This window comes from Schistocerca nitens, chromosome 6, assembly GCF_023898315.1.
Source record: "Schistocerca nitens isolate TAMUIC-IGC-003100 chromosome 6, iqSchNite1.1, whole genome shotgun sequence".
Classification (NCBI taxonomy): Eukaryota; Metazoa; Arthropoda; class Insecta; order Orthoptera; family Acrididae; genus Schistocerca; species Schistocerca nitens.
The window spans coordinates 573,562,146-573,589,033 of NC_064619.1; the positions used below are offsets into that span (position 1 = coordinate 573,562,146).

Genomic DNA, 26,888 nt, shown 5'->3' on the forward strand with positions numbered 1-26,888 from the left:
ACACGCTCACAAAACCAAATAAAAAGAACAATACAAACGAACCCCAGGGCGCCCCCACCAAGAAATTTACCAAAGTTTCACAACAGTTGAATAATGATAACAAAACCAGCAGCTGTTTTTGGATCTAACTTTGTTTATCCTTTGTAATACATGCTGCCAATTTCGATACCACATACTGTCATCTTCAGGTCCCGAACGTAACCTGTCTTCCTTGATGGATTACCAGATAAGGAATCACAAAACCGGTACTCCGATCAGGCCTGTGCCTGATTTGACAACTGCATCAGCGTATCATTTAGCCAGGCGCATGGACAACACCACAAACAACAAGAAAACTTGGCACACCCTGACATTTGACCAAAATAACACACAGGACATGAAACGTAATGAAGAAACAAGATATAAATGTGGCATACGGCCGGCCGAAGTGGCCGTGCGGTTAAAGGCGCTGCAGTCTGGAACCGCAGGACCGCTACGGTCGCAGGTTCGAATCCTGCCTCGGGCATGGGTGTTTGTGATGTCCTTAGGTTAGTTAGGTTTAACTAGTTCTAAGTTCTAGGGGACTAATGACCTCAGCAGTTGAGTCCCATAGTGCTCAGAGCCATTTTTTTTTGTGGCATACGAAGCAAACAACATTCTGCAGAAAACGTCAAAAATACCTAACGCGACCATATTTAATTCAATAAAGCAGGTATATGTTAACCTAGTAGTCATCTATTGTTCATAAATGCCCTCTTTTCCCGCACAAATTTGTTTTTACTGCTTTTTTGCTTCGTCCATTACGTGTTATTTCTCTTCCAACGTCGCAGAACTCTTTCACATCGTCTACTTCGTGGTTCCCAATTTTCATTTTAAACTCATTGATAAACTCATTTCTGCTACTCCTCATTACGTCTTTATTTCTTCGGCTTACCCCCAACTCATATTCTGAACTCACTATATCTTTCATTACGTTCAGCACGCACTGCAGTTCTTACTTGGTTTGACTGTTGATAGGATTATCTCTAGCGAATCTTATGACTGATAGTCTTTAACCCCGCATTTTAATTCGGCTCCAAAATCTTTCTTTTACTTCCGTCACTTCATCTTAGATGTGTGCATGGTGCCTCAAACCTTTTGGGTAGAATCGAAACAGGTGACACTGGGTCCACAACCGATTATATTGAGATAGGTTTGTCTTATTTGCAGATGATACAAACATTGCAATAAATAGTAAATCAAATATAAATTTAGAAAGGGCAGCTAATCAAGTTTTTACTGACATTAATAAGTGGTTCTTAGCCAATTCACTGTCATTAAACTTTGAAAAGACCCACTACATGCAGTTTAGAACTTCCAAGACATTTCCTTCTAGTGTGTGTATAACATATGATGACATGCAAATAGAAGAAGTTGAGACTGTAAAATTCTTGGGATTACAACTTGGGAGCGACATACTAACGAACTGCTGAAGCGCCTAAAGAAGTCTGTGTTTGCAATGCGAATGACGTCAGACACAGGAGATATAAATAAAAAAACTGGCATATTTTGCTTATTTTCATTCCATTATGTCATATGATATCATATTTTGCGGTAACTCCACAAACCGAGAAAAATTTTTTTGAGGACAGAAGCGTATAATAAGAGTGATTTGCAGTGTAAATCCAAGAACATCAAGTCGAAGCCTATTCAAAGAATTGAGCATACTAACCACAGCTTCTCAGTATATTTATTCCTTAATGAAGTTTGTTGTAAATAATACATCTCGTTTTCCAACTACCTGCTTAGTACAAAGTATCATTACTAGGAATAAAGAACACTATACACAAAGATTCCAAATCACTTACTCTTGTCCAGAAAGGAGTCCAGTATTCAGCAATGCATATTTTCAATAAGTTACCAGCAACCATTCAGAGTTTATTTTCAGACAAGGCACAATTTAAACATAATTTAAAAGAATTTTTTGTGGCCAACTCCTATTCCATCCATAAATTTCTCAACAAATGCAGTAGGCCATTTTAATGAAAATTTATTATACTTCAATCATACTTGGTTGTAACAGCCAAGTAACTACCTACTGTGTGAATGATGGATGTATGGAAAGCAGATGTAAGTCTTAAGTCTGTAAATAGTGGAAGTTTAATTTTAAATCTTGTACATAATTTGACTGTTCTTAACTAAGGATCATTGAAATGAATAATTTACTTTAATTTTTGACAATACTTGGTTGTAATAGCCAAGTAAGTAGCTACTGTGTGAGTGATGGAGTGAATGAAAGCAGATGTATGTATTAAAACTGTAAATATTAGAAGTTTAATTTTAATTCATGTACATAATTTTACTTTTTATTGACTGAGGATCATTAAAATTAATGAACCTCAAGTTTTTCTAATTACATTTTTGTAATGTGTTTATCTGACATGTTCCACACCCTGGAGGATCCCCTCCTTTGTTGGTCTATGGAATGAATAATTAATCTAATCTAATCTAATCAAAGAGAACCAATGGTCGGAAAAGCATATTTATTGTACTAGGGAACACACAGCGTACACCGCATAACAACAACGCTGCTCATAGTAACTTTTCAAAATTATGACCGCCAAACTCACTGCATGCATGGCAACGGTGCATGAAGTAATTCCGCACTCTGGCGAAGATCCTAGGTGTCTGTGTGCTCTGGAACAGACAACTGGTGATAAACAGCGTACACCCCTGACTATTCTGAATTGTTCACGGATGAGGCATCATTCACCATTGATAATGTTTTCAACAGCCGCAACAGCCATGTCTAGAGTTAGGGCAATCTCCCCGTCACACGCTTCGGTGGCCACCAGCAACGATTCTCTGTCAACGAGTGAGCGAGTATTGTCCAAGATCACCTCGTACGACCTTATTTGCTGCCTCCCGTTTGACCGGTCCTTGTTACCTGGTGTTCCTGCGAGACGTGCTGTCACAGTTCCTAGAGACTGTAACCCTTGGTGTCCGTGAAAGGATGTGGTTTCAACATGACGGTGAACCAGTCCACTTTGATGTTAATGTACGCGAGCACCTGAACAACACGTACCCTCATCGTTGGGTTGGAAGGGGAAGTCTTGTCCCATGGCCAGTGCGATCACAGTGTCCACACCTCTCGATTTTTTTTCTGGCTTTACGTCAAAACGTTGGTGCATCAAAACCCAGTAGGAACGGATTAAGACCTGCTTTACTAGGGTCCAAACTGTCTGTCTCCTGGTACAATAAATCCCAGGGATCTTTGAGAGAGTTGTGGACTCACTATCACGTGTTTCAGTTTGACCCAAAAGGTATGAGACAGCCTGTAGATTTAACAATAGGGTCGAGAGACTACATCCCTATCTTACAACTGTTCTAATCGTTTCTACGCCATACAGTTGTGCGACTCACCAGCTCTGCCTGAGAGGAGATATCGAGCGTGAGGTCCATTCCCGACGGGCCGGCTCCCACGACCACCACCCTACGACCTTTGAAGAGCGACGGCACTCGGTAGTCGTGGCTGTGCGTCTGCCGACCTCTGAACTTCTCTGATCCTGGAAGGGACGGCACGAATGGCAGGAAATAGTGTCTGAAAGAAAAAGGAGTAAAAGGAAAGCAGGTCTACATTTACGTTCTACTATGAATTATTCATATATCGACAAACAGAATTTGAAAAAATGAAATATATCCTTTGCAAAAGTAGTCTACTCTTTGTTACAAAATTCACTATTATAGACACCAGTAAGAAATCAGTTAACAGTTTTTCCTTTTTGTCTGCGATACTCTTACTTTTTTTTCCTACGATACTCTTACGAAATTTACAAGACTTTGCACATTTTCCGCTTCGGACACTTTTCATTTCCGATAACAGTTTGTTACCACACGTTTCAGGCCCTACACAGCCGAGTTTGCTAATGCACGGTCGTGCTGTGACTCATGACTAATCACTAGCCCGTTTCGAATCCTGGTGACAGAAGAAACTGTGACAGATGATATTTGCCCGGCAAGAGCAAAAGATATGGTGGCATAGAGTTCGCGATCACCAGATTTGGTGCCAATATACTGTATTAAATTCAAAATCTCTCTGCAGTGTCTCACGGGCTGAGAGCATGTGACACCGTGGATGGTTGCTTGTCTGTCGAATGGGGGAATTCAAGGTCGGCGGCCCTTTTGGTGCTATTCGAGAGGAGTGGGCTATGAACTGGCAGTGAGTTTTGCCCTCTCTCTTCTATTACCATCATACAAAACAAACATAACACCACACTCTGCACATATTCGCTGTGGCTACCTCCACTCAAGAGACGAACTTACGATATAATTCCCGGGCACTGTGAGGAAACAGCCCATTGCGCATGGAGGATGGAAAGCCTTTTACATCAGGCGGCTGAACCCAACCCTCGGGATCTCCCATCTCTATGACTCTTTACGAGACGTTTCATCAGCACGGTGCCATCTTCAGGTGCTCATACTTTATTATAATTTAGCGATTTACACATTCGTTTCACATGAGACGTTTCTGGTGGTTATGCGACAGATTAGGTGACGCAATGTCAGGAAAGTGTAACATAAATTAATTTACGTCATCTGACAGCTTGTAAAACGAGTAATAACTACAACTTACGGATTGTGGTAGTACATGTTCCATTTCTCGCAATCTGAACATATCCATGCATGTCTGAAGGACTTTGCAGAGTGCATGGTAAAAAATCAGGTAATGCAGTGTAGTATTTCGTGCATCTCTGAAGGACGCTGCAGAGTGCATTGTAAAAACACAGGCACTGTAATATAGTCTATGTAATCAACACAGTCTCTTTTTAATCATCGCTAACTGCAACAGAATGTTCATAGTGCAATACGGTTGCGTTTATAAAGACAATTGTACTCTGATGTGAATAATTCATTCTGCAACGAACGAAGTGTTAATGTTATGTCAGCGACAGCACCAAATACATTTCATGTGTGTTAAGTATTTAGCCGGCCGAAGTGTCCGTGCGGTTAAAGGCGCTGCAGTCTGGAACCGCAAGACCGCTACGGTCGCGGGTTCGAATCCTGCCTCGGGCATGGGTGTTTGTGATGTCCTTAGGTTAGTTAGGTTTAACTAGTTCTAAGTTCTAGGGGACTAATGACCTCAGCAGTTGAGTCCCATAGTGCTCAGAGCCATTTGAACCTTTTGTTAAGTATTTACCAAATTCAAATTCTAATAACTTAAAGTTTCAGAAGGAACCAACTGTCGGATATGAATGGTTCAACTGGTATGTTGCCTTGAATGAACAAGACATCTGAGGCATATGTTTGGAAACCATTCATGTTTAATCAACTTCGCTCTTCTAGTCTATATGGTCTGCACAGACTTTTTGTTTTGTTTTTCTTTAATCAAATTTTTATGTTGTTCACAAATTGCAACTCCTTCTAAACTTTTCACACTAATTAAGGCCAATGTCCAATGGCCAAAGGCCGAATGTACTTCTGACCAAAAAGCGATTCTGATAGCTGAAGTCAAAGGTTTTTGTTAATCATGCCTTTTGCGTTCTTCTGATAATATTTCCGTTGGTATTTTCATCCCGTAACACATACTTCTTTATATTTAACTTTGAAGTGGAGTAACAGTTTTCATAGATTTAGCTGTAATTTTTTTTACACAACGAAATATTTTCTTAAGAATTTTCACCCCCTAATGAGCTGAACTTCCAAAAACAGTGAAACACGTATTTTCAGCTTTATAACAGAAAAGTCAAAGACAAATTTTTATAGGTGCAGCTTTAAAAATTCTTTAGTAATCCTTTAATAACAATCATTTAAAGAAATTCTCCCACTGTTTTACCCTCTTAATACTTGACTTTCCAAAAATGCTGAAACACTTACTTTTTCTAATTTTGACTGAGAAACCAAATACCAGTTTCTGTAGTTCTTTCTTCAAAATTGCCTTAATAGGGCACATTTTCAACAAGCCTTTCATCCTCTATGTCACCCCCTTAGGAGTGGAACTTCGAACAATCCCTTCTTAAACAATAGCTACAGTATGATAACGACACCCTCTCCAAATATCAAGGTTCCATTCTCAGCGGTTTCGGCTAGGCGATGAGTAGTCAAAGTGATTCAGCCGGCCGGAGTGGCCGAGCAATTCTAGGCGCTACAGTCTGGAACCGCGCGACCGCTACGGTCGCAGGTTCGAATCCTGGCTTAAGTAGTTGTAAGTTCTAGGGGACTGATGGCCTCAGAAGTTAAGTCCCATAGTGCTCAGAGCCATTTGAACTAGTCAGTGATTCAGGCTGGCTCTATTTCGCCCCCTTAGGGGTCGACTTTCCAAAACCAGTGAAACATTTATTTCTTTTCTGACCGAGAAGGCAAATACCACTTTTCATAGATTTAACTTTAAAATGCTTTCACAATGAAATCTTTTCATTCATTTGACCCCCTATTTCACCCATTCATTACACAGTGCTATTCAGAGACGCACAGTACAACACGATGGGACAGTACCGGTACAGTTTCCCAGAACTCATTGACAAGCACCTTGTGTATGGGGAAGAAGGTTGCAATGCCCTCGCTGCTGAAAGGCTGCACAAGGAACGATTTCCTAAAAGTCACTTCCTGATGTCACTTTTGTATGAGACCCAAGATGGAATTAGTTGCGAGAATTGTAGCTGCCTGTGATGCGATTTGAAACACACCAGGGATATTTGTCAGGGTACGTCAGAATCTTGTTCGCCGATGTCATGCTTGCATTGCAAGGCCGACAGTTTCAGCACATTTTGTAAGACACAGTACAAATGGTACGTTCATTATGTCAATGATGGTATTTGCAGTTAACTGTGACTAATGTAAATAAAAAGATACAAAATAACTCGATTTTATTCCTAATATATCCTTAAGCTAGCTTCTCCGAGCCCAGGTTCCCTACCTCGAATTGTTCAGTGGAGCATCCTCTATGTCCGGTTAAATTTTTGCACGCTCTTACGGAAACACCATGTGCATAGAGATAATAAACATCTGCCTGCTGCACCAATGTGCAACTACCTTGAACAAACAATAAAATATTGTCTCTAAAATGTGCAGGATGGAGTTCGACCTTTGTTGTAAATGAATGATTGTCGGAGATGAAATATTTCTAATTGTAGGACGTATCCCTTATCGTATGAAGCCGCAGGATGCGCCACCAAAACCCGGAATGTACAGAGAAAAGATTCGTAACTGACGTCATCCAGACTGGAGGAAGTATATAATAATTTAAGGAAACTAAGAAGACACCACAGAAAAATGACCGAGGTTCTCGACAAAGAATTGTTCACAGAGTACGAGTAAGTTATACATTATTATGGCTGGCCAAGTAACTTTTATTGAATGTTGGACTACAATTCAAAGTGACACTGACATCTGAACCTACTTTTCGACGTGACAGTCAAATGTCTGTAAACAACGATTGGAACTTTCGACTATTCTTCAATTCGTTGACGACAGGAAGTAGCGCCTTGGTCACGGAGCCATTCGAGAACCGCTGTGTGAACGTCATCTTCGTCGGAAGATCTCTTTCTCCCCAAAGGTCCTTTCAGCTTGTATAATGGACGACCAAAAAACCGAGCGAGGTGGCGCAGTGGTTAAACACTGGACTCGCATTCGGGAGGACGATGGTTCAATACCGCGTCCGGCTATCCTGATTTAGGTTTTCCGTGATTTCCCAAAATCGCTCCAGGCAAATGCCGGGATGGTTCCTTTCAAAGGGCACGGCCGACTTCCTTCCCCGTCCTTCCCTAATCCGATGAGACCGATGACTTCGCTGTCTGGTCTCCTTCCCCAAAACAACCCAACCCAACCCAACGACCAAAAAGTTTCCATTTGAGGGCGTTGCTACAACGTATATGCAACATAGCACGACTCCGATGCTGTTACACTGATGAGCCAAAGAAGCTGGTACACATGCCTAATATCGTGTAGAGCCCCCGTGAGCACACAGCAGTGCCGCATGCACTCGACTAATGTCCGACTCGGCTAATGTCCGAAGTATTACTGGAGGGATCTGACACCATGAATCCTGCACGGCTATCCATAAATCCGTAAGAGTACGAGGGAGCGGAGATCTCTCCTGAAATTCCGCTGTAAGGCATCCCAGATATGCCAGTAATGTTCGTGTTTTGTGGCCAACGGAAGTGTTTAAACTCCGAAGTGTGTTCCTGGGGCCATTTTGTAGCAATTCTGGACATTTGGGGTGTCGCATTGTCCTGCTGGAATTGCCCAAGTCCGTCGGAACGCACAATGGACGTGAAGGGATGCAGGTGATCAGTCAGGACGCTTACGCACGTGCCATCTGTCAAGGTGGTATCTAGACGTATCAGGGGTCCCATATCACTCCAACTGCACACATTCCACCATTACAGACCCTTCACCAGCTTGAACAGTCCCCTGCTGATCCATGGATTCATGAGGTTGTCTCCACACCCGTACACGTCCATCCCCTAGATACAATTTGAAACGAAACTGGTCCGACAAGGGAACTTGTTTCCAGTCATCAACAATCCATTGTCGTTGTTGACGGGCCCAGGCAAGTGTAAAGTTTTGTGTTGTGCAGTCATCAAGTATACATGAGTGGGCCTTTGGCTCCGAAACCCCACATCGATGATGTTTCGTTGAATGGTTCGCAGCTAACACTTGCTGATGGTTCTGCACTGAAATCTGCGGCAATGTGCGGAAAGGTTGCACTTCTGTCTCGTTGAACGATTGGTCTCGTTCTTGCAGAATCTTTTTCCGGTAGCAGAGATGTAGGATATTTGATGTTTTACCGTATTCCCGATATTCACGGTAAACTCGTAAAATGGCCGTAAGGGAAAATCCCCACTTCATACCAGCTTCTTAGCTTCTTTGGCGCTTCAGTGTACGTGACCACCGATACGTAGGCAAGGGATTAGTATGGGATTCTTGTCTTTCCGATGTGCGCGCGGTAAATGCGGGAACGTGAACTAGGCGACGTTATTACCAGATGCGTCCAAAAGGGACCGACGTGCCACTACATTTTTTTTATTTTTTTATTTATTATTTTTTTTTTCACAAGACGTCGGTCGATCTGGGAAGTCAGCAGGAGTTACGCCAACTGAAGTGGGAGGCACTCGAGCACCTGCTATGTATTCCTAACATCCCCGCATGCGATTATCATGCCTTCTGTCCCTTAAAACATGCCGTGAAGTATCGATGATTCCTGTCGGACTAAGATGTGCTGCAAGCAGTTGCGGACTTCTTCACGTAGCAGGACACGGTGTTCTACCCAACGGGTATCTTCAATCTGGTGCGTCAGTGGTATGTTGGTATCAGTGCTCCCGGCGATTTTGCACGACTGGGCTATAGATTCTGGACTGTCATCCGTACCGCAGCAGAAGTACACTACTGGCCATTAAAACTGCTACACCAAGAAGAAAAGCAGATGATAAACGGGTATTCATTGGACAAATATATTATACTAGAACTGACATGTGATTACATTTTCACGCAATTTGGGTGCATAGATCCTGAGAAATCGGTACCCAGAACAACAACCTCTGACCGTAATAACGGCCTCGAAACGCCTGGGCATTGAGTCAAACAGAGCTTGGATGGCGTGTACAGGTACAGCTGCCCATGCAGCTTCAACACGATACCACAGTTCATCAAGAGTAGTGACTGGTATTGTGACGAGCCAGTTGCTCGGCCACCATTGACCAGACGTTTTCAATTGGTGAGAGATCTGGAGAATGTGCTGGCCAGGGCTGCAGTCGAACATTTTTTGTATCCCGTACAGGACCTGCAACATGCGGTCGTGCATTATCCTGCTGAAATGTAGGGCTTCTCAGGGATCGAATGAAGGGTAGGACCACGAGTCTTAACACATCTGAAATGTAACATCCACTGTTCAAAGTGCCGTCAGTGCGAACAAGAGGTGACCGAGACGTGTAACGAATGGCACCCCATACCATCACGCCGGGTGATACGCCAGTATGGCGATGATGAATACACGCTTCCAATGTGCGTTCACCGCGATGTCGCCAAGCACGGATGCGACCATCATTATGCTGTAAACAGAACCTGGATTCATCCGAAAAAATGACGTTTTGCCATTCGTGCACCCAGGTTCGTCGTTGAGTATACCATCGCAGGCGCTCCTGTCTGTGATGTAGCGTCATGGGTAACCGCAGCCATGGTCTCCGAGCTGATAGTCCATGCTGCTGCAAACGTCGTCGAACTGTTCGTGCAGATGGTTGTTGTCTTGAAAACATCCCCATCTGTTGACTCAGGGATCGACACGTGGCTGCACGATCCGTTACAGCCATGCGGATAAGACACCTGTCATCTCGACTGCTAGTATTACGAGGCCGTTGGCATCCAGCACGGCGTTCCGTATTACCATTCTGAACCCAACGATTCCCTATTCTGCTAACAGTCATTGGATATCGACCAACGCGAGCAGCAATGTCGCGATACGATAAACCGCAATCGCGATAGGCTACAATCCGACCTTTATCAAAGTCGGAAACGTGATGGTACGCATTTCTCCTCCTTACACGAGGTATCACAACAACGTTTCACCAGGCAACGCCGGTCAACTGCTGTTTGTGTATGAGAAATCGGTTGGAAACTTTCTAGTGTCAGCACGTTGTAGGTGTCTCCACCGGCGCCAACCTTGTGTGAATGCTCTGAAAAGCTAATCATTTGCATATCACATCATCTTCTTCCTGTCGGTTAAATTTCGAGTCTGTAGCACGTCATCTTCGTGGTGTAGCAATTTTAATGGCCAGATGTGTATGTTAACTGGAAACCTGGAACACGTCTCTCTTTTGCGCAATGGTCTTAGGTGTGTAACTTACTCTCTGAGGTCCCTACGTAGAATTTGAGATGGTGCTCCATCGTCAGAGGAAGATTTGTCAGTAAGCACCCGACCACTTACACGTGAAATGTACAGCTCATAGTGCACATGACAAAAGTGTAAAGTATTGATGGAGCAGCAGTTACATCCCTGTAATAAACAACGCAATGGAACCACATTGCGTTAAACCAAGAGTTTAATTCCGTAAATTGATTATGAAATACTACATGCACTAAGGCTGTTGGTCGTCACTTTCAGGATTAATTCTTAGCTTAAGTTCTCTCTATGAAGTATAAATATTCTTTTCGGATGACTTGTTACTCATCTCAAAGTATTCAACTTAGGATCCTCTGGCATTTGTGTAATTTTCACCCCTCTATGCGTACATAAAATGAAAAAGCCTCCTTCCTGGTTATTGGTTTTTCCTCTTCTTACACCAGTAAATAACTGATAGCCAGACCGTACTGAGTGAAAAGAAGAAGTTATTAATATAAAAACAAACTAATTTATGTACAAACTTGCATAAGTTGCGCCAACGTTATATGCTACAAGCGTCCAGAACGCCTGTCGTTTGTTACTTACCCATTACAAACCATGACTGCGTCAAACTCGTGGACAGTTTCTTCCCCTGAAGCAAGATTTTTCACTGTTACGTCCCAGACGGCATCTCGAGGGTTAACGAGAGTAACCACATGCTGAAACTGATAAATGATAAAGTTTCCATCAATAACATAGTTCCACTTTAAATGTGAAGGTTCAAAAATAAGAAGAGACAAATGTGAAGCCTATAACAGGGAAGCTATCTTGAAACAGTTTGAGTGTAAACAGCGCTGGAATCAGTGGCACAAAATTAGGTTGATTTCTCATGTCGTAGACAAATTAATTCATCTTCCTGCAACTGAATGCAACGTCTCTGGAATTTCATCGACAGAAAAATCAAAGGTGGAAGTACACAGAGAGCTTAGTGTCCTTCAGGTACAGTGTAGTTTGTGATGACAACCATATTATTTGAATGCGGGTGGAGAAATAGACTGATTGGATCTTGTTGTAAGAATCCTATTCGATTCCCGGCGGGGTCAGGGATATTCTCTGCCTCGTGATGACTGGGTGTTGTGTGATGTCCTTAGGTTAGTTAAGTTTAGGTAGTTCTAAGTTCTAAGGGACTGATGACCATAGATGTTAAGTCCCATAGTGCTCAGAGCCATTTGAACCATTTTTTGTAAGAATCCTACCAGTATTTTTCTACAGTGGGTTAGAATCAGCAAATAAAAGGAAAACGGAAATCAAAACAGTTGCATCGAAATTTCAACATGGTTCTTGCTAAAGAGCATCTCGGATGGGCAGCGCAGTAAGTTTTTCTACTGTAATGGAGCTCCACATGTATTATTAAAAATATATCACCTTTATGTGTTCTTCTTACACATGAGAACACTAATACAACTTGGCATTTTACGTGTTTCAGACACCGCTATATCGTCATAAACAGATACAGAAGACAGCAAACCACAAAAAAGGGAACATCAACTTGATCTCATATTTTAAGAAGAAAGAAGCACAGTTGCGAGATATCAGGCCCAGTAACCGATCCCGCGCGAAAATTTGGTCAATAATTCTGACAGTACGCAGTTGTGACCTTGTGGAAGAACAGCTTTTAAACTTTCTCGCTCCCGGTTGTTTGTCACTCGCTCCGCACCACTCCAGCATCCTAATGGCGGAGCGCAAAGTACTGTGCAGCGGAGTCAGAAAGATTCTGTTTTGTTACTGATAACACGCGTTTTCACTGTATCCAAGTGCCGTTTTCACTGTATCCAAGTGCACGGTTTGTAAGCTGAAGCTGGTACCTGAGATCTCTTCGCTTCGAACATTTTGTGGTGCGATTGAGAAAGGTAGTGTAAATGAATGAAACGAAATGGTGTGTCACTGAATTGGTAGCATAGCGCTATTTATTTATTAACATGTTGTATCTGTTGTACATTACTTTCTTTCGATTTTAAAACTGACGTTGTTAGAATGAAGTACATTTGCAAGAAATGAGCTACTCTTCAAAACGGCTGGCATGATAAAATTGTGTCATAAATAGTTAACCTCGTTTCATGATAATTCTTCATTTGCTTAGGTTTATTTATTTTGATTTTGAAGCGAATGCAGTGTGATTCAGTTGCCTCTATTGTTTTATACAAATAGAAATGCTATATCTGTTCTTCAAAAACCGCGCTCTGGATTTTCATATTCTCTAGGCTACATTTAATCTAAATAGTCCTACAGAAAAAATGAACAGGACATTCTCTAAGGAAATTTAATGTAGTTAAAATTTGTACTGGGATACGTTTTCACTGGAATCCACGATTTTCAAGTCAAGAAAAACATAAAAAAGCACCTCCACCTCTCACACTCATCCCTCACCAGTCACGATTTCTGGTACATTGTTCGTGGCACTCCCTCCTACCACTGTACAAAAATTTCCGACTACACGAACTGTTCTCAGTATTCCACCTTATTTGCTCTCTTTTAGTTGAGCTATTATGCCACCAGCGTAGTAGGTTATTCTTTTAACATTATTAATTTAAACGTGCCCGTGAGAATATAAAAGGAGAATGATTTTTGTAAAGACTAAACTAAAACTAATTACGTTGATAATTCGATCCAAATTTAACCCTTACAAGTACAGTACTTTCGTAGTCAAAAAGCACAGTGGTTTCGTAGTCAGAAGGCGTGACGAGTACAACGACGTAATTGTTTATGCTGGTAAAATTCATAAAATTGTTAGGTAAAATTTACATAAACATCAATTTTACAATTTCTTAGCGCTCAACTAAGCCGGCGGCGTATTAAGGGCAGTCAATAAAGAACAAAGAAGGTCGAAGGTGGGAAATAATTCGTGAAGTCGTAATTTTTGTGCAATGGAAGGAGGGAGTGTCATGAAGAACGTACTGTGCATTTTTTCAGTAAGACTAACACGTAGTTTGCGCTTAGTCAGCGAGAGAATATGAGTCTCGCACGTGGTTTTTGAGACAGACATAACTTTGCGGGTTACATAAAAATACATCGGTACGGGTAGCTAAATAACTCTGAACATAGCTGCTGAATATTAATATGAGAATATTGTTAAAATAAATTTGCGTAAGGTTGAGATATTATGAACTCATTACTACGAGTATGTTTCGCGTAGAATAACGTGTTCTCGAACAAGATTTCAAAACACATAAGGCAGATGTGTCCGACCCTCCTCTTCCCTCACCTTCAACATGACGTGAAAAACACGGCTCTGGTTGTCGCTCTACTGTTCACTACTTCGCGCTCGGGCATTAGGCGGTTGAAGCGGGGCGAAGCGAGTGACAAACAAACTGTGCGCGCTAAAGTTTAAATGGCGTACTTTCAGGTGAACTGTCTATCAGAAGAACCATGGCCAAAATTTTCGCGGGGGACCGGTTGCCGGTCGGTTGCTGATATCTTGCAAGCATGCTGCTTTCTCCTCAGAATATGCGGCCAAGTGGGGTGGGGGGGATGTGTGTGTGTGTGTGTGTGTGTGTGTGTGTGTGTGTGCGTGTGCGTGTGCGTGTGTGTGCGCGCGCGTATGTGTGAGTGTCAAATAAAGAGACATAGTATACGACAGTGTATTTCATAGCAAAATACAAACCTGTGGACTCGTCTATAGCCAAAAGAGTGCTGCGTTCTACATCTCCATCTACAGTCCGCAAGCCACCTCACAGTGCATGGCGGAGAGTAGTTTGCGTGCCACTGTCCCTTTTCCTGTTTCAATCGCGAATGCTTCGCGGGGCGAACAATTGCTGTTAAGCCTTCATGTGGGCCCCAAACTCCCTAATTTTATCTTCATGATCTTTTCGCCAGAAATCTATAGGAGGACGCAATATGCTGGTTGACTTCTAGGAGTTACGCTCTCGGAATTTCGACAGCAAACCACGCCGTGATGGAGAACGTCTTTCTTACTGCATCTGCCACTGCAGCCAGATGAGCATCTCCGTGGCGCTTTCATGCCGCCTAAATGAACCTGTAACGAAACGTGCTGCTCTTCTTTGCATCTTCTCTGTTTCTTCTATTAGTCCTAGCTGGTATGGACCTCAGACTGACGAGTAGTATTCATGCGTTTTGTAGCCTACCTCGTTTGTTGATGGACTTAATTTCCTCAGGATTCTTCCAATGAATCTCAGTCTGGCATCTGCTTTATCTTCGATTAGTTCTATGTGGTCACTCCATTTTAAACTGCTCTATGTACGCACTCCTAAATGTTTCACGGAAACAGCTGTTTCTACTGGTAGCTCTGCATCGTGTCGATACATTTTTCTATGTTGGGGGTCAGCTGCGAATTCCTGCATCAAGCGTCGAACCTCTCCTCGTCCTCCTACGTTCCGCTACAATTTTTCTAGCATACTTCTCTATGTATAAGAGCGTCATCCGCGAAAAGTACGACGGAACTTTCGATGTTGTCTGCTAGGTCATTCGTGTATATTGAGACATGCACACTGAAGACCCAAAGAAACTGCTATACCTGCCAATATCGTTCACTGCCTCAACACGACGTTACATGGACTCGATTAATGTCTGGAGCAGTTCTGGACACCATAAATCTGCAGGGCTGTCCATAAATCCGTAAGAGTACGAGGGGTGGCGTGGAAACCTCTCCTTGCAAGGCATCCCAGATATGCTCAATAATGTTCATGTCTGTGGAGTTTGGTGGCCAGTGGAGCCACTCTGTAGCAATTCTGGACGTGTGGGGTGTCGCATTGTCCTGCTGGAATTGCCAAAGTCCATCGGAATGCACAATGGACATGAATGGATGCAGGTGATCAGACAGGATGCTTACGTACGTGTCACCAGCCAGAGTCATAATTAGGCGTATCAGGGGTCCCATATCACTCCAACTGCACACGGTCCACCATTACAGAGCCTCCACCAGCTTGAACAGTCCCCTCCTGACATGCAGGGTCCATTGATTCATGAATTTATCTCCATACCGAACACGTCCATAGGCTCGATACAATTTGGAACGAGACTCGTCCGAGCAGACAACATGTTTCCAGTCAACAGCAGTCCAATGTCGGTGTTGACAGGCACAGGCGAGACGTAAAGCTTTGTCTCGTGCAGTCATCAAGGGTACATGAGTGGGCCTTTGGCTCCGAAAGCCTATATCGATGATGTTTCGTTGAATGGTTCGCACGCTGACACTTGTTGATGGCCAGCAATTTGCGGAAGGGTTGCACTTCTGTCAAGTTGAACGATTCTCTTCAGTGGTCGTTGGTCCCATTCTTGCAGGATCTTTTCCGGCCGCAGCGATGTCGGAGATTCGATGTTTTAGCGGATTTCTGATACGGTACACTCGTGAAATGGTCATACAGGAACATCCCCACTTCATTACTGCCTTCGAGATGCTGTGTTCCACCGCTCGCGCGCCGAGTGTACCATCACGTTCAGACTCACTTTAAACTTGATAATCTACCATTATAGCAGTAGTAATCTAACAACTGCGCCAGACACTTATTGTCTTATATACGCGTTGCCGACCGCAGCGCCGTATTCAGCCTGTTTACATATCTCTATATTTGAATATGCATGCCTATAGCAGTTTCTCTGGAGCTTCAGTGCAATCGCTCTTAACACGCACTTGGTGTACACCAGAAGTTACTTTCATGTCCGAAGACCTCTTTCGATTAAGAATGACGACTGTGTTCTGTTTGTAGAAACTCTTTAATTCAATCACACGGTTGGTCTGATATTCCGTGCTTTTGTATTTCGTTCATCTGGCGGCAGCGCGGACCTGTATCGAACGCCTTCAGTAAGTCAAGGAACACGGCATCCACGTTGCCGCCTGTATCTTCTGCCGGTCGCTGTGGCCGAGTGGTTCTAGGCAGTGCAGTCCGGAATCGCGCTGCTGCTACGGTCGCAGGTTTGAATCCTGCCTCGGACATGGATGTGTGTGATGTTCTCAGGTTAGTTAGGTTTAAATAGTTCTAGGTCTAGATGTTAAGTCCCATAGTGCCAAGAGCCATTTGAACCATTTCTGTATCTACTGTTTCCTGTGGATCATGAACGAACAGAGCGATCTGGATTTCACACCAAGGTTGTTTTCGGAGCCGTTGTTGATTCATGCAGCGGAGATTTTCGGTCTCGAGATATGTCATAATCCGCGAGCATAAAACATGTTCCAATGCTCTACAACAGACCGACGTCAGAGATATAGGCTTTTTAAGTACGTGCGTCTGTTCTACGACCCTTCTTGGAAACGTGAATGACCTGTACTTTCTTCCTATGATTAAGAATACTTCGCTCCTCCAGAGACCTACGTGCTAGAAGAGGACTAATGTCTTTCGCATAGTCTACGTAGAACTGCACTGGTTTCCTGTCAGGTCCGCTGAGCGATTTTAGTTGCTTTTCTGCGACATGGTCACTTATGCGAATGGCCGCGCGGGGTAGCCGCGTGGTCTCAGGCGTCTTGTCACGGTTCGCACGGCTCCCCCAGTCGGAGGTTCGAGTCCTCCCTCGGGCATGGGTGTGTGTGTTGTCTTTAGCGTAAGTTAGTTTACGTTAAGTACTGTGTAAGCTTAGGGACCGATGACCTCAGCAGTTTGGTCCCATAAGATGTTACCACAAATTTCTAAATTTTTCCAATAATTAACGAGTCCTAACGGCAAAGTAAGGAATAAATTCTTTAGCATTAGGGCGTCGAAAGCTATGGACGATCAAGAGTGCTTCCGTGATTCTCCTGCTGAAAAAATAACAAGAACATACATAATGGAAAAGAAATGAGGCCCCATGCTTCTTGACAGAGCGTAGGGGAACGATGCGGGAGACCCGCACCGCCGTACTAGGCAAGGTCCTAATGGAGGTGGTTTGCCATAATGGGGATGAATGATTAAGACGACACAACACCCAGTCATCTCGGGGCAGGGGAAAATCCCCGACTCCGCCGGGAATCGAACTCGGGACCCCGTGCTCGGGAAACGAGAACGCTACCGCGAGAACACGAGCGGCGGACAAACATACGTAACAGATGAGAAAAATTAATAAAGTACTCTACCAACATCGGAACATCTTAACCACGAAAAAATCAAATGTTCCAAAACGGACATCTCAAAATTTGAATTTTATCATTTCCAAAGAAAATCATTGATGTGTTAAGACCAGTCAGTTACGTCCGTGTATCTGTAATCAAGCAATCAGCCCATTTACACGGACCAACACTACGGGATCCAAGAACGCTTAATATTCTCGAATACTGGAGAAAAGAAAAACCGATGCTCCAAAATGATGTGCGCCACATCTCAGGTCTTTTGCGAACATGTGAACCAGCGCTCCTGATCGTCTCGTAAAGTTTAATAACACACAGGTATTCATTCGCTTGTGTAAGGGAGTACCGCGCCCGCTTATGTAGGACGGCTATAAAAATTCAGATGTATGACAACAGCCGCAACAGCGACCAGGGAAGTCTCTCGCAAACGGCATATGGAATTCGCTGTCGACTAATGTATGCACTGAGACAGTGAACACTGTTTAAATCTGCAGCTAGTAGTATTGAAGTCGGAACTCTGAATTAACTTCTCACAAACCATTGTGATTAACTTTGTTTTACCGCCGGCCGGTGTGGCCGAGGGGTTCTAGGCGTTTCAGTCCGGAACCGCGCGACCGCTACGGTCGCAGGTTCGAATCCTGCCTCGGGCCTGGATGTGTGTGATGTCCTTAGGTTAGTTAGGTTTCAGTAGTTCTAAGTTCCAGGGGACTGATGACCTCAGATGTTAAGTCCCATAGTGCTCAGATCCATTTGAACCATTTGTTTTACCAAATAATCAGCAACCAGTCGAAAAACCATGTTTTCTTTATTTACTTTTGCAAATCGATTTCAACTGATTAACAGCCATCATCGGTGCTACAAATACAAGAATAAAAATAAAAATAATAACAGTGACCAAATTAATAAATGTACATAAAGCACCGTAAAACCAATTAAATGTATACAGACGCATTAAACTATTAAAATGCACATACAAATTTACCTTTCAACGTATATGTTCCCTGAGCAGTAACACTGTCTTAAGCACAGGTCAAACATAAAGTGATACATAGAGAATTGACTATGACAACGAGAAACCATAGGGGGGCGCTGCAAAGCAAACCCGCCCTCTATGCGAAAAGATACAGCTAAAATAAAAATGAGAAGAAGAAATGACATACAAAGTGTGGTAAAATATAATGTTAAAATACTGAAAAATTTACAAAAATGGATACATTGACAAAGATTTTGTCAACCACATAGTACAGTTATATACGCCAAAAAGCGATTGTACAAATTAGTAAAAATTACCGCACTTTGTATGGCATTTCTTCTTCTCATTTTTATTTTAGCTGTATCTTTTCGCATAGAGGGCGGGTCTGCTTTGCAGCGCCCCGTTATGGTTTCTCGATGTCATAGTCAATTCTCTATGTATCACTTTATTTTTGACCTGTGCTTAAGACAGTGTTACTACTCAGGGAACATATACGTTGAAAGGTAAATTTGTATGTGCATTTTAATTAGTTTAATGCGTCTATATACATTTAATTGATTTTACGTTGCTTTATGTACATTTATTCATTTGGTCACTGTTATTAATTATTTTTATTTTTATTCTTGTATTTGTAGCACCGATGATGGCTGTTAATCAGTTGAAATCGATTTGCAAAAGTAAATAAAGAAAACATGATTTTGCGACTGGTTGCTGGTTATTTGGTAATTTTATGGTTTACGGTCGCTGCACAACTTGGGAACCATATGGGCCGGCCGGAGTGGCCGTGCGGTTCTAGGAGCTACAGTCTGGAACCGAGCGACCGCTACGGTCGCAGGTTCGATTCCTACCTGGGGCATGGATGTGTGTGATGTCCTGAGATTAGTTAGGTTTAATTAGTTCTAAGTTCTAGGCGACTGATGACCTCAGAAGTTAAGTCGCATAATGCTCAGAGCCATTTGAACCATTTTTGAACCATATGGAGCCCACCATTCATAACTTTGTTTTATCTTCGAATTGGTCAACTAGGATCACGTAACAACTCCAGTTCCTGTTCTTTCTTTGTTGTTATTTCCTATTTTCCAGCACTCCTTCATCTTTTCCCCATGCTATCATTTCCTTCCTTATGTTGACGTTGTTCTCGAATTCTTGTTTCTTATGCTTTGAAAGCCTTCTAAATTTTGTAATGCATTCTTAAAAAGTTTTCTATTCGTTATTTCCGATTCTTTGATGTTTTTTTTCTTTCTAGTCCATTTTTTATTTCTGTAGTCCATGCTGTTGTCGATTTCTTTTTTTAAAAATACAGGGATATTTATTTCATCAGCATGTTCTCATCCATTCGACAGAGGTGTCCAAGGAAGATTAATCTTTGCTTTTCCAATACTTGTGTTTTTCCTTAGATCTCCTCGTTTCTTCTCATTCTCACAATTTACACCTGAATCTACCACTCTCAAAGTTTTGCAAGATATGTAGAGTATGCGCAGGATACAGTCTTCTGTGGCACAGCAGTCCCCACTCCAGTGCCTTTTCCTCGGTTTTGGTTATGTTCTTACTTCTTTTACATGTAGTTTTATGACCTGTTATTAGTGTTATAATAAGAATAACGACTACAGCATTTATTGTACTACTATTACTAAAATAATTAGAACAAATACCAGTACTACTGCTGTACTACAATTGGTAGTCTATCATTAGAAAACTCGAGTACTGCTATCGTAATATCGTCCACCGTTTTGCTAGTACACAAATTATTGCTTTCTTTTATAATCCAAACATGTTTCACCACATGTCTGGCATCCTCAGTTGGTTGCTTCTATTTTCTTCTGAAATATATACAAATAGGTTATTTTTTAGGTTAAGGAATATGATGCATCAGATTTTGCTGTCATTTAAATGGTATGTGCACTTTATCTCTTATTTTACATTGTTTGTATCTAGAAAACCATTAGCACTTCGATAGGAAATTCTGTGTATCTTTTACCGGTTAAGGTATTTTCAACGAAGTAAGGACCAGTCACGTGGTCTCTAGTAATACCGCACCAAACGTTCACAACCCTCTGTCTCTAATGTTCAACCTCCCTCAGCCAGCATGGATTCTCAATGGTCCACTAACAGATATTTCTTACATTAAGCTTCCCTGACTTGTGAAGGTAGTTTCATCGATAAGGTGAAACTATTATCCAGATGTCGCTTAAGAACCGTGCTACAGGATTCTATTCGACTTGCGTAATCTGGCTGGTCAATCTGCTGGCGAAGTGACATAGGATATGGACGGAAGCTGTTTGCGGGGAAAATGTGAACAACGCTCATAGTTTCTATGGAGTAACAGGTGTATTATGGGCAACAGTTGCCAGAACATGTGCAGTCTAAGAGAAAAAGAAAAAGACGACGCACCACGAACGAATAATGCAGATTGGTCACAAACTGATATTCGTACACGTATCGACTGAAAATGCAAAATTATAAACTTTGGCAGCCAATGGATGAATGTGTGATGCTGCAGCGCAGTTTCACTGCGCAACTGGCAAGGGTAGTGACAAGAGGACATGTCGATACCAGGACATGAAGTCTCTGGGAATTTCAGTTCGTGTACTCAGTTGGACAGTAACTATTCCTCGTAGACATGCGCGTGAACAACATATGCAGGTGTCAGCATCTGAGAGATGGCCTAGTGTTGTGCCCAAAGAAGCCGGTTGGAGTAATCAGCGAATCGCTAGTTCGACGATGTTGGCATGAATGGGTGAACCATGACCGAACGCTTGTTGGCATTAGGCAGCTAGTCAGGCAACAGCAGCCAGCCAAGACACTAACAGCAACAGGGAAGTAACCGATTTTATGACATTTCACGAGTTCCTAACCAGGAGCGAATTTATATTTTCATATGTGTGCCTTTGGTAGTTTAGTTTATTGAGTTTCTGCATGTTAATTTAATATTTAATAGACACCATTCTCGTGTTTTCGTTTGTGTCGGAAATGTAATCGATTTTTTGACAAATTACAAGTTCCTAATCAGGAGCGAATTATTTAGTCTCACCTGAGTGTTTTGGTACCTCACTTTTTGAATTTCTGCATAGTAATCTAATTTATTAGACACAGTTCTTGCGTTTTCCTCCGTATCTACAGTAGAGTTCTGTAGTGCGAGCCGATTCTCCTGTTCGTCTGTGTAGTGTAGTTTTCCATGGTCTTTAATTCGGATAGGGATTGTGACTGCTGTGTGCGGATGCGAGCCGAATTGCTGACGCTTTGCTCTCAGCTCCAGGCTGTGATGGCTTTGGTTACTTTGCTTGAAGATGGCTTAACTGCTGTGGGCCGGCCGTGCAGATCCAATGGACGTTCAGCACGTCTGAGTCTACCGATCGATCCGCACTGGTGGGAGGTCGCCTCAAGGTCCAGCGGGCCGCATGTAAGGCCTGCCCAGTTAGTCTGATAAACAGATTCCAGATGCTGTCTGTGGCTGACACTGTCCCTCAGCCAGACGCAATTGCTTGTCCTGTTTCAGAGCAAACCTCTCAGCCTGCAAGATCCGGGCAGTCACAGAGGGTGGATTACTGGTATTTGGGAGTGTCAATGTTAGGCACGTTAAGCAGTCCCTTAGGGACATGGCTGCCAAGGAGGAGAAGAAAGCCATGTGCACTCCGTGTGAATCCTGGGTGGAGTCATTCCAGATCTGGAACATGTCCTTTAAGATGATGTGAAGATAACAGGGTGCAGGCAACTGCAGGTTGTGGCTCACGTCGGTACTAATGGTGTTTGTTGCTTTCGATTGGAAGAGATTCTATCTGGTTTCAAGCAGCTAACGAAAGTGGTAAAGGCTGCCAGTCTTGCTTGCGAGATGACAGCAGAGCTCGCCATTTGCAGCATAGTCGACAGGATTGATTACAGACCTCTGGTGCAGAGCAGAGTGGACTGTCTGAATCAGATGCTCAGACGGTTTTGCGACCGTCTAGGCTGCAGATTCCTCGACTTGTGCCATAGGGTGGTTGGGTTTCCGGTTCTGCTAAATAGGTCAGGAGTCCACTACACGCAGGAGGTGGCTACACGGGTAGCAGGAGCTGTGAGGCCGGGACAGGGCGGCTTTTTAGGTTAGAGGGTCTCAGGGGAAACAAAAAGGACTTCAGTCTCAAAGAGTGCAAATCAAACGTAGATACAGGAAGCATCGATATAACAACAGTAAATTGTCGTAGCTGTGTTCGGAAAGTACGAGAGCTCTAAGCGTTAATAGAAAGCACTGATACTCAAATCGTTATAGGCACTGAAATCTGGCTAAAGGTGGAGATAAGTTCAGCCGAATTTTTTGCGAAGGGCCTACCGGTGTTCCGAAATGATAGGTTAAACACATTTTGCAGTAGTTTGTTTGTTGCTGTTAGAAGTACTTTATCTTGCGGAGAAATTGAAGTACATAGTTCCTGTGATTAGTAGGATGGGTAGAGGTCATTCTTGGCAACTGGAATAAAATAATAATTCAATCCTATTACCGATATCCCAAGAAGAATTTAATTTCAACACGTACCCGATTCATACAATTATAGATGGTGGTGACTTTAATTAACCCTCGATATGTTGGCGAAAATAAATGTTTAAACCCCAAGATACGCATAAAACTTGTGCTAAACGCATTCTCTGAAAATTATTTCAAGCAGTTAGTTTATGAGCCCACTCGAATACTAATAGGCTGTGAAAACACATTTGACCTCTTAGCAACAAATAATCCTGAGCTAATAACGAGCATCAAAACGGATACAGGGATTAGTAAACGCAGGGCGGACGTGGCGAGACTGAATTTCGTAACCTCCAAATCCTCCAAATATAAACGAAAAATATACTTATTCAGAAAATTAGATAAAAATTCACTTCGACGCCTTCCTGAGAGACAATCTCAACTCCTTCCAAATTAACAATGTAAGTGTAGACCAGATGTGGCCTGAATTTAAAGAAATAGTGTCAACAGCAATTGAGAGCTTTATACCAAATAAACGAAGAAACGACGGACGTGGTCCCCCTTGGTACGCAAAACTGGTCAAACACTGTTGCAGAAACAACGAAAATGTATGCCCAATTTTGACGAACGCCAAATTTTCAGGACTGACGGTCTCGAAACTTACCTCGGACTTGAATGCGAGATGCTTATAACAGTTTTCACAATGAAACTTTGTCTGGCAGAAAATTCAAACAGATGCTGGCCGTATGTAAAATATACTAGCGGCAAGACACAATCAATGCCTTCTCTGCATGATAGCAATGGAAATACTATCGACGACAGTGCTACAAAATTGTTAAGGCTTTCGTGGCCACTTGTTGACAAACTGCCTATTGGCTTCTGTCTCGGGTTCTTCGGCCGACGTTCATCTAATGATTTTTCTGACGTTTCGCCAGCACGAGTGGCTGGCATTGTCAAAGCTTCACCCTCCATTGCCGGTGGAGGGTGAAGCTTTGACAATGCCAGCCACTCGTGCTGGCGAAACGTCAGAAAAATCATTAGATGAACGTCGGCCGAAGAACCCGAGACAGAAGCCAATAGGCAGTTTGACGACAGTGCTGCCGAATCAGTTGAAGTTCCTTCAACAAAGAAGACGATGTAAATCTTTCAGAATTCGAATCAAGAACAGGGACCAACATGAGTAACTTAGAAATAGAGATCCTCGGAGTAGTGAAGCAACTAAAATCACTTAATGAAAGCAAGTCTTCTGGTCCAGACTGTGTAACAATTAGATTATTTTCCGAGTATGCTGATGCAATAGCTGCACACTTTACAACCGCTCGCTCGACGAAAGATGCGTACCCAAAGACTGGAAAGTTGCACAGATCACATCAATATTCAAGAAAAATAGCAGGAGTAATCCACCAAATTACCTGCACATATCATTAACGTCAATATGCAGCAGGAATTTGGAACATATATTGTGTTCGAAAATTATGAATTACCTCGAAGAGAACGGTCTATTGACACACTGTCAACACATATTTAGAAAACATCGTTCTTGTGAAACACAACTAGTTCTTTACACGCACGAAGTGTCGGGTGCTACTGACAAGGGATTTCAAATAGATTCGGTATTTGTAGATTACAAAAAGGCTTTTAACACTGTACCACACAAGCGGCTTGTAGTGAAATTTCATGCTTATGGAATTTCGTCACAATTATGTGATTTCCTGTCAGAGAGGTCACAGTTTGTGGTAACTGACAGAAATTCATTGAGTAAAACAGAAACGATATCTGGCATTCTCCAAGGTAATGCTATAGGCCCGCTGCTGTTTCTTATCTATATAAACGACTTAGGAGACAGTCTAAGCAACCGTCTTAAGTTGTTTGCAAATGATGCTGTTGTTTATCGTCGAGTAAAGTCATCAGAAGATCAGAAAAATTGCAAAACGATTTAGAAAAGATATCTGTATGGTGCAAAAACTGCCAATTGACCCTAAATAATGGAAAGTGTGAGGTCATCCACATGAGTGCTAATGGGAATCCGTCCAACTTCGATTACGCGATAAATCAGTCAGCTCTAAAGGTCGTAAATTCAACTAAATAACTAGGAATTACAGTTATGAACAACATAGAAAATATTGTGGGGAAGGCAAACCAAAGATTTTGGTTTATTGGCAGAATACGTAGAAACTATATATACCAAACAGACTGCCTACACTGCTTGTGGAGTACCGCTGCGCAGTCTGGGATGCTTACCAGACAGTATTAACGGAGTACATCGAGAAAGTTCAGTGAAGAGCAGCACGTTTTGTATTATCGCGAAATAGGGGAGAGAGTGTCACTGACATGATACAGGACTTAAGGTGGACATCATTCAAACGAAGGCGTTTTTCGTTGCGGCGGAATCTTCTCACAAAATTTCAGCCACCAACTTTCTCTTCCGAACGCGAAAATATTTTGTTGACGCCGACCTACATAGGGAAACGATCATCGTAATTAAATAAGGGAAATGAGAGTTCGCACGGAAAGAGATAGGTGTCGTTTCCTCCGCGTGCTGTTCGAGATTGGAATAATAGAGAATTATTGTGAAGGTGGTTCGATGAACGTCTGTCAGGCACTTACGAGTTATCTACAGAGTATCCATTTGTAGATCAAGCGTCAAAAAGGAAGATGTCGACGTAGAGAGACGACAGAATGTGGTTGCCAAGCAATCATCAGAGGGGCACTCGGAGTCCAGGATTCGTTTTTATCAGCGATCCAATGTGCAACTGATGCTTCAGTTACCACAAGGACCATTAGTAGGTGGCTCACAGAAAAGCGGCTGAGCTCATGGCGCTCCTTACGCCGACTACCAGCGACCTCTCTACACCAACAAGCGGCTTTGCAGTGACGTCGGGCACATTCCGCCTGGAATCTCATTGACTGCAGTAAAATTGTCTTCGATGAGTCCGACTTCGAACTGAGCTCCGATGACCGGCGAAGACGTATCTGCAGACCTCCCAGACAGTTGTGGGATAACAATCCCACTGTCGCCCGCCACACGGCCCGACAGCCACGAGTAATGGTTCTGGGTGCCAATTCATTTCACAGCAGGACTCTTTCGGTTGTCAGCCGCGGCACCTTTACAGCACAACGGTGCGTCGACGGTATTCTACGCGCCGTTCTGTTGCCTTTCTTGGCAAGCAATCCTGGACTTACATTTCAGCAAGATAACGTCCGCCCGCACACGGCGAGAGTTTCTACTGCTTGTTTTCGTGCTTGCCATACCCTGCCTTGGCCATCAGGGTCGCTGGATATCTTCCAAATTCAAAACGTTTGGTGCATTATAGGCAGGGCCCTCCAACCAGCTCGGAATTTTGACAATCTAACGCTGCAATTGCACACAATTTGGCACGATATACTATAGGTGGACATTCAACAAGTCTATCAATCAATGTCAAGCCGAATAACTGCTTGCATAAGGCCCAGAGGTAGACCAACGCGTTATTGACTTGTTTAATTTGTGAAACTCTTTCTCTTGAAAGAATCACCCAATTTTTCTGAAATTTTAATCATATGTTTGGCTATACATGCACATCACGTCTACGGATTCCCGTCCCATTCGGATAATTGGTTAGCGGGGAGAGTGTATTACGTTCGCTCCGCTCGTTGCGAGGATAGTCCCCACCCTCTGCGT

General features: G+C 42.9%; 1 protein-coding gene across 2 annotated transcripts in view; it reads right to left on the minus strand.

Moving 5' to 3' along the window:
* LOC126263122 (uncharacterized) overlaps window positions 1-26,888 on the minus strand; it is a 154,254-nt gene that overhangs the window by 43,722 nt on the left and 83,644 nt on the right. For both annotated transcript variants that reach the window (XM_049960139.1, XM_049960138.1), the window contains exons 3-4: window positions 11,378-11,496; window positions 3,382-3,559 (exon numbers count right to left, since the gene is read on the minus strand). In XM_049960139.1, coding sequence (XP_049816096.1) covers window positions 3,382-3,559; window positions 11,378-11,496 — 297 coding nt within the window. The remainder of the gene's footprint in view (window positions 1-3,381; window positions 3,560-11,377; window positions 11,497-26,888) is intronic.